The sequence below is a fragment of the Euleptes europaea genome, chromosome 6, assembly GCF_029931775.1.
Source record: "Euleptes europaea isolate rEulEur1 chromosome 6, rEulEur1.hap1, whole genome shotgun sequence".
Taxonomy (NCBI): Eukaryota; Metazoa; Chordata; class Lepidosauria; order Squamata; family Sphaerodactylidae; genus Euleptes; species Euleptes europaea.
The window spans coordinates 13,041,216-13,058,769 of record NC_079317.1 but is presented as its reverse complement, the minus strand read 5'-3'; the positions used below and the strand labels follow the sequence as shown (position 1 = coordinate 13,058,769).

The following is a 17,554-nucleotide window of genomic DNA, read 5'->3' as shown; positions in this document are numbered from 1 at the left end:
GAAAATGAGGAACTGAGGCAAACAGTGGTAACAAGGCAGGAAGTCCTAGAACATCTAGACAAACTGCAAACTAACAAGTCACAGGGACCAGAGTTCTTCAAGAACTCAGATGGGAAATTGCTGAACTTCTAACAAATATATGTAATATGTCCCTTCGATCAGCCTCTGTAGCAGAGGACTGGAGAATGGCCAATGTAACACCCATTTATAAAAAGGGTTCCAGGGGGAACCCAGGAAATTACAGGCCAGTTAGCTTAACGTCTGTTCTGGGTAAATTAGTGGAAAGCATTATTAAAGATAGCATTGTCAAGCAAATAGAAGGGCAAGGTCTGCTGGGCAAAACCCAACATGGCTTCTGTAAGGGTAGGTCCTGTCTCACTAACCTATTAGAGTTTTTTGAAAGCGTCAACAAGCATGTGGACAGGAATGAGCCTGTGGATATTGTGTATTTGGATTTCCAAAAAGCTTTTGACAAAGTCCCCCACCAAAGACTGCTAAGCAAACTTCATAGTCATGGGATAAGAGGACAAGTCCTCCTATGGATTGAGAGCTGGCTGAAAAATAGGAAGCAGAGAGTAGTAATCAATGGTCAGTTCTCCCAATGGCGGGATGTGAGCAGTGGGGTCCCTCAGGGATCTGTGTTGGGACTGGTGCTTTTCAACCTGTTCATCAATGACCTGGAGTTGGGGTTAAACAGTGAAGTAGCCAAGTTTGCAGATGACACCAAATTATTTAGGGTGGTTAAAACAAAATCAGACTGTGAAGAGCTCCAGAAGGATCTCTGCATACTGGAAGAATGGGCATTAAAATGGCAAATGAGATTCAATGTGAGTAAGTGTAACGTGATGCATATTGGGACAAACAATCCCAACTTCACATATACACTGATGGGATCTGTGCTGGCAGCGACAGACCAAGAAAGGGATCTTGGGGTGGTAGTGGATAGCTCAATGAAGATGTCAACCCAGTGTGCGGCTGCTGTAAAAAAGGCAAATTCCATGCTGGCCATAATTAGACGAGGAATAGAGAATAAAACTGCTGATATCATACTGCCCTTGTACAAATCTATGGTGAGACCACACTTGGAATACTGTTTACAGTTCTGGTCACCTCACCTAAAAAAGGATATTACAGAGCTTGAGAAGGTGCAGAAAAGAGCAACCAAAATGATTAAGGGACTAGAGCAACTGTCCTATGGGGAGCGGTTAGGACGCTTAGGGCTGTTTAGCTTGGAAAGAAGGCGGTTCAGGGGAGACATGATAGAGATCTATAAAACTGTGCATGGTTTGGAGAGAGTGGACAGGGAGAAGTTTTTCTCCCTCTCCCATAATACTAGAACACGGGGTCATCAGCTGAAGCTGGAGAGAGAGAGATTCAAAACAGATAAAAGGAAGTATTTTTTCACACAACGCATAGTTAAATTGTGGAACTCCCTGCCCCAGGATGTGGTGATGGCTGCCAGCTTGGAGGGCTTTAAGAGGGGAGTGGACATATTCATGGAGGAGAGGGGTATTCATGGCTATTAGTTAGAATGGATACTGGTCATGCTGCATACCTATTCTCTCTGGTATCAGAGGAGCATGCCTATTATTTTGGGTGCGGTGGAACACAGGCAGGATGGTGTTGCTGCAGTCGTCTTGTTTGGGGGCTTCCTAAAGGCACCTGGTTGGCCACTGTGTGAACAGACTGCTGGACTTGATGGGCCTTGGTCTGATCCAGCAGGGCCTTTCTTATGTACTTATACAAGGCCTCTTTCCGCTCTGCCTCTCCTGTGGCTTGAGATGAGCATTAAAACAAACAAACAAATGAACAAACAAACAAACAAACAAACAAACTATCCATAAAATCCAATAATGGAAGAGAACAACATCGACAACAAGATTGAAAGTAAATGGCATTAATATATATTCAACAACCCAATCCAAAAGCCTTCCTCAGAAGATGGGTTGCTACCATCTCTTCTGGATGCCAGAAAGGACATGCTCCACTGAACGTCTTCTGGAACGCCACCCTACAATCCCAGGGAGAGGACTGGCAATTCTGCCTGACGAACACCTCTTAAAACAAGAGGGTGGCAAGTCCCGATAGGTTATAAGGGTGCACTTCTTTGCTGCAAAGGTGGATCAATTTGAATCAAATATCATAGGGATGCCAGAGGCCCCTTTGGCCTGACCAGGCTTTTAAGTAGGGTTGCCAACAGGCCAGAAGAAAAACGTCCCTTTAACAGAGGCTTAATGGGACGTCATTTACCAGGCAATCTCCTTGACCTCTGTGCCATGGAAAAACCTCAGCTGCCCATTCCCACACAATGCAAACCCCGGACATTTTCCCTCTGGACATTTGCCCTGCAGGCCTGCTAGCAACGCTACTTCCAGGCCTTATGACTGGCAGTCCTGTTTTAAAGCCGCAGATGTCTTCTCAGTTTCCAGGTTTTGGCAACCGAAAGGATAAGCCAGTTTAGCCCCATGGACTTCAATGGGGATAAAGAGGCTTAAATTCAGTTCGCTCTAAGATGAACGGGTGCAGTCCGGATGGCAAATAGAGTAGCCAGACGAAAAGAGAGTCGGGCTCCTGTTAAGGTTGCCAACCTCCAGGTACTAGCTGGAGATCTCCTGCTATTACAACTTATCTCCAGCCGACAGAGATCAGTTCACCTGGAGAAAATGGCAGCTTGGGCAATTGGACTCTATGGCATTGAGGTCCTTCCCCTCCCCAAACCCCGCCCTCCTCAGGCTCTGCCCCCAAAACCTCCCACAGGTGGCGAAGAGGGAGATTGGCAACCTTACTCCTGTGCCTTCCATAATGGTGTAGCAATGGAGATTTTGTCAGGAGCAGTTTGTCATACAGGGAAAGAAAAGATGTACAAGCTGCCAAATTTACTCTTGAATTCTCTGTCCCCCTTTGCCTTGGCACCCAATAGTAACACTACCAGCATGGTATAGTGGTTAAGAGCAGTGGACTAATCTAGAGAACCAGGTTTGATTCCTCATTCCTCCCCATGAAGCCTGCTGGGTGACCTTGGGCTAGTCACAGCTCTCTTAGAGCTCTCTCAGCCCCACCTATCTTAAAAGGTGTCTGTTGAGGGGAGAGGAAGGGAAGGTGATTGTAAGCCGGTTTGATTCTCCTTAAAAAGATAGAGAAAATCGGCATATAAAAACTAACTCTTCTTCTTCTATCCCCTGCCCTCTTCTGCTTTGCACAGCAAAAGCAATCCACCAAGACATACCCCCGCCCCCCCAATTATGGAAGTTCACAGCATTGGGGACAAAGGCTAAAGGAAATAAAAAATGTCACAAGTTACACCTAACCCCTCGTGTAAACACTCCCCCTAAGATCTAGTCCAGGGGTGTCGAACTCAATCGTTAGGAGGGCTGGATATGTCATAAATGTCACTTGGTCGGGCTAGACCACGTCTTGCCAGCCCAGATTGAGAATGTGGTGTGTGTGTGTGGGGGGGCTGCCTCAGCTGGCTTGCGGGCCGCTTAAAAGATCTCAAGGGGCCGGATCTGGCCCGTGGGCCTTATGTTTGATACTCTCCTTCATGCCTTTTGTTCTCGCATCCAGATAAAAACACCTGCTCTGTCCTGCCCTGAGCAGCTGAAAGGCCTAGTCAGCCAAAATCAGAGTGCGCATAATCTCTTTCCATAGAGTCCATTGAAACTCAGCTTTAGGAAAAGGCAGAAACTCCCCCCCCCCATAATTACATTTAACCGATTCGTGGAAAAGAACATCACTCACCTTGCCCTTCCCTCGCCTATAGTGTATTCATCGCTGCTCATCACATCTGTCCCCGCAAATCCCATTTCCTGTCCTATTCATGAGGTGCGGCAACCTGGTGTTTCAGAGATCCCCACCATGCTTTTTCCCATGCCCTTCTCACCTCTCGTCTCCCACCCCCCCGAGCCCCCCCCGACTCCCATTGTTTCTCATCTGTCCTCCCCCGCTGCAAACTGCTGTCAGATGTTCACTTATCCCTAATCTCGCTCGCTGCCTTTGATATTCTTTCTAATCCAACAACCTGTCGATCGGGGCATCGGCCCATGTCCCAGCCAGCTGCTCCGTCCCAGGCTCCAAGACTTCCCTCCCAGCCTCCATATGGGATGCTCGGAGGATTCCGACCCGGCGCGAAAAAGAAAGGGGAAAGGAAAACTCGAAGCAAATAATTAATGCCATTTCGACCCGGACTCATGACTTTGGTGTGCCATTAAGCGGCCTTCTGTCTAGAGGGAAAGTAATCTTTAAACGTTTGTTTAAACTGGAGCGTTAATGCATTAATCGGACCTTAGTCAATGTTTAAGGGGAAAGCGGGTGAGAAGATGCTTTTTGATTAAAAAGCTGTAATCGAGCTCACATAACAAGCTCCACAAAACGACACAAACACATCTTCTTTGCAAGGAGTTTTAAGGTAGATGGGGCCTCCACCCCCCATCCAAAAAGGGAGCAAAACCGCAACCTGAAAGACATGAGTGTTCAACATGAACGAGTGTTTCCGTTGTTAGCGCAACTGCTTCAGCACCTAGTACAAAAATCCCTCCACTCCCCCACCGCTCAGACAATATCAGAATTGTTACTGTGTCTTTATCAGTACCCTAAATGAGGGACACAGATAAAGATAAATGGAAAAAGTTTCACCTGTTCAGTTTCTTAGTTCTAGGCTCTTTGCACAAGGGTGCACATGAAAATTGGATGGCCAGGCTCAGAGCTTTGACGTTGGAAAGTGATCTAGAAGGCGGAATTTCACCCCGTGACTCTTCCCATTGCAGCTCTACACTGATGTGCAATGCTCAGCTCGCACACCTGATGGAAAAGAAGACCTGCAGAAGGTCCCAGGTTCAATCCATGGCATCTCCAGTTAAAGGGACTTGGCAAGTAGGTGATGTGAAAGACCCCTGCCTAAGACCCTGGAGAGCTGCTGCCGGTCTGAGTAGACAATACTGACTTTGATGGACTAAGGGTCTGATTCAGTATAAGGCAGCTTCATGTAGCTCATGTGTTCATGTGAAAAGGCAACCCTGAAGGCAGAGGGGCCCGCTCAAGATCTGGACCTAAATACAATAAAACGCTGTCCTGTTTCACATTTATGAGAGATGACTCTTTTGAAAGAGGAGAAGGGAAAAGAGACAAATTCAATGCCAGTTAAGTTCCACTGGGATTCCTAGCCTTTATGGTAGCAGTTAGGTTTCACCAGAAAGACTAGTAAATGGGTACTATCACCAATTTACTGTTGTTGAGAATGCCCAGTGTTTATTTTGTATACATTTGAGCTTTGCATAGAAATGTGACAGGCCGGGCCTTTTGCATTTCATGGCCTTTGATCACAGCATTCACAATTTCTTTCTCTTTGCCCATTTCTAAAGCTCTACCGACTGAGGACACGCTTCATGCATCCAATGACATGGACCATGAATCCATGATAGCTTATAAGAACATAAGAAAAGCCATGCTGGATCAGACCAAGGTCCATCAAGTCCAGCAGTCTGTTCACACAGCAGCCAACCAGGTGCCTCTAGGAAGCCCACAAACAGGACGACTGCAGCAGCATTATCCTGCCTGTGTTCCACAGCACCTAATGTAATAGGCATGCTCCTCTGATCCTGGAGAGAATAGGGATGCATTATGACTAGTATCCATTTTTACTAGAAGTCATGAATTCCCCTCTCCTCCACGAACTCCACTCTTAAAACCTTCCAAGTTGGCAGCCATCACCATATCCTGGGGCAGGGAGTTCCACAATTGAACTCTGTGTTGTGTGAAGAAATGCTTCCTTTTATCAGTTTTGAATCTCTGACCCTCCAGCTTCAGCAGATGACCCCACATTCTGGTATTATGAGAGAGGGAGAAAAGCTTCTCCCTGTCTACTCTCTCCATACCGTGCATAATTTTATAGACCTCTATCATGTCTCCCCTGAACCGCCTTCTTTCCAAGCTAAATAGCCCTAAGCATTTCAACCGCTCCTCATAGGGCAGTTGCTCTAGCCCCCTGATAATTTCAGATAATTTCTGTACCTTCTCAAGCTCCGCAATATCCTTTTTTAGGAGTGGTGACCAGAACTGTACACAGTATTCCAAGTGTGGTCTCACCACAGATTTGTACAAGGGCAGTACAATGCCCCAACGCATTCGTTTGGCGGCATTCAGACATTAAGAACAAGAGAGCAAGGAAGTCTTTGGGCTCCCATGCCCACTAGCTCCCAGGGTTCTTCATGCCTGCCCTTGCGCATGGAGATTGAGGACTTCCTGGTTTGGGACCAAATCCAGTTTGTCAGGACATCTAAGATAGGCAAACAGTAAATGGGTTCGCCTATCGACACACTAAGATTCTAAAACAAAACTAAACTGTGGCATCCGAAGAAGTGAGCTGTGACTCACGAAAGCTCATACCCTGCCAGAAATTTTGTAACCTATCTCACTGGGTTGTTGTGAGGATAAAATGGTGGAGAGGAGAATGACATTGGCTGCTTTAGGTCTGGGGTTGCCAACCTCCAGGTACTAGCTGGAGATCTCCTGCTATTACAACTGATCTTCAGCCGATAGAGGTCCGTTCACCTGGAGAAAATGGCCGCTTTGGCCATTGGACTTTATGGCATTGAAGTCCCTCCCTTTCCTAAACCCCGCCCTCCTCAGGCTCTGCCCCAAAAACCTCCCACTGGGGTGACATCATATCCCAACGTTTTCTAGGCAGACTTTGTTTATGGGGTGGTTTGCCAGTGCCTTCCCCAGTCATCTTCCCTTTACCCCCAGCAAGCTGGCTACTCATTTTACTGACCTTGGAAAGGTGGAAGGCTGAGTCAACCTTGAGCCAGCTACCTGAGACCAACATCCGTTGGGATTGAACTCAGGTCGTGAGCAGAGCTTGGACTGCAGTACGGCAGCTTACCACTCTTCGCCACGGGGTTCCTAAGTGGTTCTTACTGCTAATAATAATAAAATTCCACTGATTCATTTTCAAAACAACAAGGTTTTGTTGTTGTTCTTGTTGTTTTGCTGTCAAGTCACACCAGACTTATGGAGACCCCATAGGGTTTTCAAGGGAAGAGACGTTCAGAGGTGGTCTGCAATTGCTTTCCTCTGCCTAGCGACCCTGGTATTCCTTAGTGGTCTCCTGTTGAAATACCTACCAGGGCCGACCCTTCTTAGCTGAGGAGATCAGACTAGCCTGGGCTATCCAGGTCAGGAAAGTAATGTTCAATTGACATTTACCCCCACACAAGTCTAAAATGCACTTGCAAGCCTGCATTTTCTGTTTATTTTTCGGGAAAGAGAACATATAGAGGTACTCCTACACATACTGGCAACAACTTTGAAAAAAGAAGAAATCCCAGAAGTGGAAAAAGGGCAAGATAAAATGACAGAATACACAGTGATGGTGAAATTATCCAATTAGGCAGAACGATGGAAGAATTTCAGAAGAAATGGGAGTTATATTTTGATTATATAAAGTAGAAATTATAACTCAGTAAAGAAGGTAAAAAAGGTAAAGGTCCCCTGCGCAAGCACCGGGTCATTACTGACCCATGATGTCACATCTCGACGTTTCCTAGGCAGACTTTGTTTACGGGGTGGCTTGCCAGTGCCTTCCCCAGTCACCTTCCCTTTACCCCCAGCAAGCTGGGTACTCATTTCACCGACCTCAGAAGGACGGAAGGCTGAGTCAACCTTGAGCCGGCTACCTGAAACCGACTTCCATCGGGATCGAACTCAGGTCATGAGCAGAGCTTTTGACTGCAGTACTGCAGCTTTACCACTCTGCGCCACGGGGCTCATAGAAGGTGGAGACTTATTAGTATGTAAAAGAATGGTGATATAAAGGCAGTAGATTGAGTCTGTATACGAAATAGTCTAGTTTAGCGCAGCAGATCAAGATCAGAAATAATGCATAGAATGGGTAATATGATCTGTATTAAGTATTGTTTTGATAGATAGTTTGAGAGCAGTGGAAATAATGATAAAGGAGTCAAACATATTATTATTCAAACAAATATCCCGCATGATATGAAGATTAATTCAAAATGAACTCCTTGGAAGATTGATAATACTGTACGCATGAGAATGATGGTATATGGTGTGTGTGTGTGTGTTTTGGAAACTTTTCAATAAAAAAATTATTAAAAAAAAAAAAGAGGTACTGCTATACATGAAGCCAGCTGGGTGACCTTGGGCCAGTCACAGTTCCCTTCGAACTCTCTCAGCCTCACCTACCTTACAAGGCATCTGCTGTGGGGAGAGGAAGGGAAGGACATTGTAAACTGGTTTGATTCTCCTTAAAAAGGTACAGAAAATCGGCATATAAAAACCAACTCTCCTTCTTCCTCTCCTTCTCTATGCTAAAACAGATTGTTGATCCAACTAAGCCCAGAGTTGTCTACGGCAGTTCATAGTTCTCCGAGGCCTCTGGCAGAGGTCATTCCCACCACAGCTACTCGACATCTTTTCAACAGGAAATTCTGGGGAATGCACCTGGGAATGGCATGCAAAGTATGGGCTCTACCACTGACCTATGACCCCTCTACTTATACATGTACTTAGGGCTAGAAGCAAGATTGTGCCATGTAGTATGTCTCTCAGCTGTTTCCCTGGGGGAATCATTGCTACTTATCCCAGGTAAGAGTTCACCCGGCTAATTAGAAGGTGGGTATAGCATGTCTGGGACCTCACCTGGATAGCCCAGGCCAGCCCGAGCTCGTCACATCTCGAAAGCTAAGCAGGGTCAGCCCTGGTTAGTCTTCGGTTGGGAGACCACCAAGGATGTCTAGGATTGCTATGCAGAGGCAGGCGAGGGCAAACCACCTCCGTAAACCCCTTGCCTTGAAAACCCCATGATGGGTCGCCATAAGTCGGCTGCGACTTGATGGCAAAAAAAAAGAGAGTTGTGACTGGAGCAAAGAGGCAGAAGGTGAGCAATATATGCAGCAGAGTAGACCCCTGTGTAGGGTTTCCAGCTTCAGGTTAAAAATAGCTGGAGATTTTTGGGGTGGAGCCTGAGGAGGGTGGGGTTTGGGGAGGGGAAGGACTGTGATGCCATGGAGTCCAATTGCCAAAGCGGCCATTTTCTCCAGGTGAACTGATCACTATCGGCTGGAGATCAGTTGTAATCGCAGGAGATCTCCAGTTAGTGCCTGGAGGTTGGTAACCCTACCCGGTGGTTCTGCTGAGCTGTATCAAAAAGTGGAACTTCCTGCCAAATGTGGAAACTTACCTATGACACTAGCCAAAGCTAAGCGCTTTAAAATGTTCACACATCACTAGGTTTGCCAACCTCCAGGTGGTGGCTGGAGATCTCCTGGGATTACAACTGATCTCCGGGTGACAGTGATCAGTTCTCCTGGATAAAATGGCCACTTTGGAAGGTGAACCCTATAGCATTATACCTTCCTGCCCCAAACCCTTCCCTCCTTAGGCTCCACCCCCAAAATCTCCAGGTATTTCCCAACCCAGAGCTGGCAGCCCTACACATCACTGCACCCCTTGTTCCCTACATTCAGGGGAGGATGCAGTAGAGGACTTTCATGGCAGTGCCACAACTTTTAACGTACCGGAGAATTATACCAGCACTTACTGCAGAACCTACCACGGTGAGTTCCTGATTATACATCTTTAGGGACGCCCTGTCGAGAATGAATTGTGGTCAGGTGGCAAGGTGAGAAAGAAGGATTTCCTGTAGCACTCCTTTGGGTTATCTGGTATACCATCTCATACGTTGCAGGTCTCATCTTTATTTTTTACTGGTGACCAAATTTCCAAAGGCCCTGACCTGGATGGCCCAGGCTAGCCTGATCTCGTCAGATCTCAGAAGCTAAACAGGGTCAGCCCTGGTTAGTATTTGGATGGGAGACCACCAAGGCATACCAGGGTTGCTGTGCAGAGGAAGGCACTGGCAAACCACCTCTGTTAGTCTCTTGCCATGAAAACCCCAAAAAGGGGTCGCCATAAGTCGGCTGCGAATTGACAGCACTTTACACACACACACACAAATTTCCAAAGACACAATGCTACTTTCATGTAACTCTGCACATGGCAAACTCAGACTCAGCCAACGTTGGGTTGCCTGTTCTAAAACTCTTAGAGGGATAAAGATTTTCAGTGGTGACCTTAGAGAAAAGGGGAAAGAAAACATGGATTGTGAGCTAATTAGAAGGGAGTCTTGCTGGGGAGAAATTAAGATAGCTGGGGCATTAGAGCACTCGCTAGTAGTAGGATCTCCCCATCTAGAAAGGGGATTAAAAAGATTGCACGAACCGATAGAAAAGGAAATGGGACAGAGATGCTGGGGAAACTGAGAATGGACGAAAAGATTAGATGCATTGAGAAAGCAGGAAATGGGGTGAGGAAGCTGACTGGAAGGCAGGCTATGGAAGGGAAAAGGCCATGGGAAACTAAAGGGTGCATGAAGGAAACTGGTGGGGCAGCTGGGTGGAAACTTTGGGGCCACTGAAAGCAATGACTTCCCATCAAAAGGCCATGAACAGCAACTGCATTTATCACTTTTTGGGGTGGGTCGGAGGGAAATGGCCTTATAGAATAAGGCGCTAAAATAATTTGCATGTAAGCATTTCACATTTATTTATTTACTTTATTCATACGGTTGAGGCAGTGACGATTTCCATCTTGCTGGCCTCCCTTTCCTCCTTCTTTCCCTTTCCTCTTTATTGCTTGATTGGAATAATGTACTGTGTACAGCTCTGGTCACCACACCTAAAAAAAAGGATATTGCAGAGCTTGAGAAGGTACACAAAAGAGCAACCAAAATGATCAGGGGGCTAGAGCAACTGCCCTATGAGGAGCGGTTGAGCTTGGAATGAAGGCGGTTAAGGGGAGGCACGACAGAGGTCTATAAAATTATGCATGGTATGGAGAGAGTGGACAGGGAGAAGCTTTTCTCCCTCTCTCATAATACTAGAGCACTGGGTCATCTGCTAAAGCTGGAGGGCGAGAGATTCAAAACTGATAAAAGGAAATATTTTTTCACACAACGCAGAGCTCAATTGTGGAACTCCCTGCCCCAGGATGTGGTGATGGCTGCCAACTTGGAAGGCTTTAAGAGGAAAGTGGACATGTTCATGGAGGAAAGGGGTATTCATGGCTACTAGTAAAAATGGATACTAGTCATGATGCATCCCTATTCTCTCCAGTATCAGAGGAGCATGCCTATTATATTAGGTGCTTTGGAATACAGGCAGTACAATGCTGCTGCAGTCGTCTTGCTTGTGGGCTTCCTAGAGGCACCTGGTTGGCCACTGGATAAACAGGCTGCTGGACTTGATGGACCTTGGTATGATCCAGCATGGCCTTTCTTATGTTCTGACGTTTGATTTATTAGATTATTTTGTTGGAATATATCCTTCATACTTCCCTCTGTTGGCTCCTGCTGCAGCTTGAGTGTTAATGCATACGTTTTGAGGGCACCTTGGGATTTTTAACATTGTATAGTTTTAAAGCGTATACTGTGAATTGTGTAAACTTGTTGTGAGCCGCTCTGAGTCCAACCTGCTTGGAAAAGGGAGCACAGAAATCCAACAAATAAATAAATATCCCTTCTGCCCTTTTCACTGAGACATAAGCCAGGTTACAGAATAAAGGCAATGGACTCCTACAGCAGAGGACAAGGGAATAGTACAGAATTAAAAGATAATGCAAACACCAAACTGCCTAAGGCAAGGTATACTGTCAACATGTAGTTAGTGTTGAAGACAAGGCAGTAAAACAGGAAAATACCTGGAATAATCATTGCAGTAGACCGTAATCCTATTGGTCAAAGATCAGCGGCCTGGTAACCCTTCAGCAAAACACCTGCAACACTACAGATCCCATCCTAGGCAGGTCTTCTCAGCAGCAAGACCTCTGTTACTCAACAGGTCCTACTCCCAGGAAAGCATCCTTAGGATTGCACTGTACATGGTCAATCCACCACCATTCAGATGCAATTCCAAACCACATGACTCTAAGAGGAGTGACATATCCACCACTTATTTTTCGCAGATACCACAACTGTGGGAACAAGATATCTAAACATCGAGGCCGCGCCACACATGCAGCCCCATACATTTGGAATTAAATTCTACAGGGCTTAATCCTAAATATAGTTGAATATGATTGCAGCCTTAAAAATACTGCTGTTAAAATGTCCATTATTCACCATTGGATACTCACTAAGAAGTAACAAAGCTAATAACTATCAGCATTTATATACATTAGTATAGTTATACTTTTGGCCTTCAACAGATGCCTTTTGTCATAATTCGTCAACAGCCAGCATTATCCGGCCCATAATGCAGCTGGCCCAGTCTTGTCAGATCTTGGAAGCAAAGCAAGATTAACCCTGGCTAGTACTTGGATGGGAGACCACCAAGGCAGCTCCGGGCCGCTATGAAGAGGAAGGCAATGACAAACTACCTCTGCTCATCTCTTGCTTTTGAAGCCCTCCGGTTTTAGGGTCACCATGAGTCAGTTGCAACTTGATGGCAAACAATGATTATTCAGCCCAGGCATGGAGGCTGAATAATGTGTGGCTGACATTTGAACCAAACCTGAATCACCTCTCATTCCTTAGCCATTACAATGGCCAGCCTTGATCATCCTGTTCATTAGAAGGCGGTTAAGGGGAGACATGATAGAGGTCTATAAAATTATGCATGATAAGGACAGAGTGGATAGGGAGAAGCTTTTTTTCCTCTCTCGTAATACTAGAATGCGGGGTCATCTGCTGAAGCTGGAGGGTGAGAGGGGAGTGGACATGTTCATGGAGGAGAGGGCTATCCATGGCTACTAGTCAAAATGGATGCTAGTCATGATGCATACCTATTCTCTCCAGGATCAGAGGAGCATGCCTATTATATTAGGTGTTGTGGAACACAGGCAGGAAAATGCTGCTGCAGTCACTGTGTGAACAGACTGCTGGTCTTGATGGACCTTGGTCTGATCCAGCATGACTTTTTTATGTTCTTATCTGTGGGGTCACAGTCACCATAAGAGAGCAGAACAAGCTTGGAGTACGGCCATTCCCTTGCACACCTGGGCAGCCCTTAGACGGGCAAGGAAGTATTGCGGTTACAAAGGCAGATACTCTCTAGACATGTTCATGACAACAGCCAATGTGGTGAATTAGTTAGAGTGCCAGATTAGGATTTTGAAGGCCTAGGTTCAAGCCAACCAGCCACCCTCCTATAGCCCAACCCATCTCACAGCATAACATGGGGGGGGGGATAAAACAGGGGAAGGGACACCATGAATGCCCCCCTGAGCCACTTAGAGCAGAGGTGTCAAACATAACGCCCGGAGGTCAGATGCGGCCCCTTGAGAGCTCTTATCCGGCCCGCGAGCCAGCCATCCCACCCCTACTCTCGATCTGGGCTGGCGAGGCATGGCCCGGCCCGACGAAGTGACATTTATCTCATATCTGGCCCTTGTAACAATTGAGTTTGACACCTCTGTCTTAGAGGAAGGATGGGATATAAATAGGGTTGGCAGCAGAGGACAAATGGCAGGAGGCTAGGAGATGGCAAGGATATGGGGGCGTCAACACCCCCAGCTATTCCTAGAGTGGCGTGATGTCACTTCCAGTTTTCCCCAGAAGTGATGTATTGCTGCCGATTTTTAATTTTTTCTCTCTCCTGCCAGCCACTGAAACAGTGATAAGCAGTGGGAGTTGGGGGTGGAGATCTCCTGCCCGCAGCGGGTGTGGCAACCCTAGCTAGAAATTAGATTTTTAGTTGCAGGCATACAAGACCTCAGGGAGGCAATCTACAAACATTGGAAGGAATTTATGGGGACATCATTCAGGATTTTAAGCAATCCCTTCCCCCCCCCACTTGCAATAGCCTCTGGACACCAGCAACATAATTTTACGCTGCTCAATCTGCCCAGAGGATAAAATTTCGTATTTTTCCTCCAGACCCTTAACACACAGTAAATAGGAATCAAACCTAACATTAAAGAGCTGGCTGATTGCCATGAGATTCAAGGATCTCACTGTGTGCTTGAGACCTATATATCAGACGCACCTATCATAAATATAAAGATTAAGAAACGGGAGGGGGAGGGGAGAGAGCATTTGATATTTTATGTAGCCCCTTCTCTCCACCTGCAATGGCTTCTAACAATCATCAGAGGGGCATTTTTTTTATATACCACTGACTCCACTTTGAGAATAAAATCCCAGATTTCTCCCCCAGGCTCTTAACAAAAAACCTGCAAACAGGAATCAAACCTAACATTAAGGAGTTGGCTGAAAGCCATGAGGCAGGAGGGTCTTATTAAATATATGCCTGAGATCTGCTTACTGCATGCATCTATCATAAAAACCCCTATAAATACAATTCCATGTCTGGAGTGCTGTTTTTATGTCCTGTTTTTTATTGCGTTTTGGGACAGTGGAGAGCCAGTGTGGTGTTAGAACGTCAGGCAGGGGCTGGGCAAGCCCGGGTTCAAATCCCCCCACAGCCATGAAGCTTTCTGGGTGACCTTGGGCTGCTTGCTCCCAACCCCATCTACCTCGCAGGGTTGGTTTGAGGATAAAATGGAGGAGAAGAGTGTAAACTCCACCTTGAACTTCTTGGAGCAAAGGCAGGGTAAAAACAATAATAATAGAAGATAATTTCAATTCCACACTGCTACTAATTGCAGATGTGTGTGTGGGAGGGTGCTTTTTGACTCACACATGAAGCGGCCTTCTACTGGGGCAGAGCATTGGTCTATCAAGGTCAGCACAGTCTACCCTGACCGGCAACAGTTTTCCAGGCTCTCCGGCAGATAAAGATCTCACTCAACACCTGCTGGCAGCCTTTAAGGGCAAGCAATCCAACCTGGGACCTTCTGCCCATAAAGGAGTTGCTGTGCCACTCCGCCACCAGCCCTAGCTCTTAAAAAGGTTGTGCCTCGCTGGTAATAACATATCTAGTATAGTACAGAGGTTGGCATGTGGGAACAGAATTTGGAAGACCCAAGTTCAAATCCTGCCATGAACTCATTGGGGTGACTTTGGGACACTTTCTCTCAGCCTAATGGTGTGATGAAATGGACGAGTGGAGAACGATGTACGGCGCCCTGAATCGCTTGGAGGAATGACTGGATAAAATTTTTACTTAACAAACTAATAAATATTACTAGGAAGATGGTAGAGGACCCCAATTTAAATACTATTGAGAGAGGACTTTAACTAAAGGTGCCCACTTCTGCATAGGCTCAGAATGTGAAATGTCAGGATTTGCAGAATCCAAAAAGAAAAAAAAGTTGGCCACCCTTGGGAAGATGACTCAGCAAAGGCCACCTCTGGGCATGTGCAGATGCCCCCCCCATTGTAAAAAAGCCAATATATACTTGATAGCAGTACCGTGCAGTGGTCAGAAACTAGGATCAAGGCTACGGTTGCCAACCTCCAGGTGGTGACTGGAGATCTCCTGCTATTACAACTGATCTCCAGCCAATAGAGATCAGTACCCCTGGAGAAAAATGGCCGATTTGGCCATTGGACTCTATGGTGTTGAAGTCCCCTCCCCTCCCCAAACCCTGCCCTCCTCAGGCTCCGCCCCCGAAAATCTCCAGGTATTTCCCAACCTTAGGGTTGCCAGGTCCTTCCTTGCCACCGGCGGGAGATTTTGGGGGTGGAGCCTCAGGAGGGATGGGGTTTGGGGAGGGACTTCAATGCCATAGAGTCCAATTGCCAAAACGGCAATTTTTCTCCAGGCGAACTGATCTCTATCGGTTGCAGGGTTGCCTGGTCCCTCTTTGCAACTGGTGGGAGATTTTGGGGGCGGAGCCTGAAGAGGGCGGGGTTTGGGGGAGGGACTTCAATGCCATAGAGTCCAATTGCCCAAGCGGCCATTTTTCTCCAGGCGAGCCGACCTCGATCGGCTGGAGATCAGTTGCAACAGCAGGAGATCTCCAGCCACCACCTGGAGGTTAGGAAAATAGTATAGGAGCGAAGAACAGTGACAAACAAGGTGCAATTTATATAAGCTACTGAGATACCTATAGACATACAATGTACAAACACAAGTAACCACACTATAACCAACACACACTATGTTATAGTGTGGTTACTTGTGTTTGTACATTGTATATAGATACCTATATACATATAATGTACAAACACAAGTAACCACACTACAACCAACACACACTATGTTATAGTGAGGTTACTTGTGTTTGTACATTGTATATAGATACCTATATACATATAATGTACAAACACAAGTAACCACACTACAACCAACACACACTACGTTATAGTGAGGTTACTTGTGTTTGTACATTGTATATAGATACCTATATACATATAATGTACAAACACAAGTAACCACACTACAACCAACACACACTATGTTATAGTGTGGTTACTTGTGTTTGTACATTATATGTCTATAGGTATCTCAGTAGCTTATATAAATTGCCCCTTGTTTGTCAATGTTCTTCGCTCCTATACTATTTTCCTAACCTTTGGTATTAGCACAGAGGTGCCTGTTTCTCCCCACCACCTGGGGGTTGGCCACGCGACCCAACTCCGGGCCGGCCCCCCTCTCAATCCCTCGCGGGGTTGTTGTGAACACCAAACGGGCGGAGAGCGGAAGGGGGCGGCAAGGCGTTCCCCCCCACACACACACACACCCACCCCCACCCCGGAAGGCAGAGGCAGAAATGAAGGCGAGAAAGCAAAGGAAACCAGCCGCGGAGTCCTGGGCTCGGGAAGGCTTCGCCGGGCCGGAGGTGGGCGGAAGAGGCGGGCCCGGGCGGCGGGCCTGCAGGGCGGCTCGGCGGGGCCTCGTGCGGCGCGCCCGGCTTACCTGGCGGTAGCGGAGCCGCAGGGGCTGCAGGTAGAGCGAGGCGGCGCACGGGCCCAGCGCCAGGCCCTCCAACGCCTCCATCGCCCGCTGCGCCCCCGCCGCCGCCCCTCCTGCTGCGGTGCTCCTGATGCCGCTCCGGTCCCCGCCCCGCCCGCCAGGAGGAAGTGGAGGGACGGGGGGGGGAGCTCCGGAGGACGGGGGGGGGGCTGGGGGCTCCCTCTCGCCCTCCCCACGCCCACCCCCCGGCCCTGCACGGAGGCTCCCGGGGGGAGGACATTTTTTTAAAAAATAAATTTTTATTGTTTTTATAATAAGAAAAAAATATATAAAAAAACAAAGAAAACAATAACATAAAAAATACAAAGAGAGCACTTATACATCCTTCAAAATTACCCCTTATTTTTATTTTTTATTTATTATTATTATTGGGTTTGTACTTGTTTGTTTTGTTTAACGTTATAAAAATTATATATATATAAAAAATTAGCCCATGCCATATGAATTATAAAATACACAGAGCTCTAATACCCACCACCCACCTTAACAGTGTTTTTTATTATTATTATTATTGTGTTTGTACTTGTTCGTTTTGTTTAATGTTATAAAAATTTATATATATATATATATATAAAATTACCCCATGCCATATCAATTACAAAATATACAGAGCTCTAATACCCACCACCCACCTTAACAGTGTTTATTATTATTATTATTATTATTATTATTGTGTTTGTACTTGTTCTTTTTGTTTAATGTTATAAAAAATATATATATAT

At 46.4% G+C, this 17,554-nt stretch overlaps 1 protein-coding gene across 1 annotated transcript in view; it reads right to left on the bottom strand.

The window, feature by feature from the left end:
- Positions 1–16,856, bottom strand: part of NUDT14 (nudix hydrolase 14) — a 75,363-nt gene extending 58,507 nt beyond the window's left edge. Inside the window, exon 1 of the mRNA XM_056851757.1 lies at positions 16,776–16,856. Coding sequence (XP_056707735.1) covers positions 16,776–16,856 — 81 coding nt within the window. The remainder of the gene's footprint in view (positions 1–16,775) is intronic.
- Between the last annotated feature and the right edge of the window lie 698 nt (positions 16,857–17,554).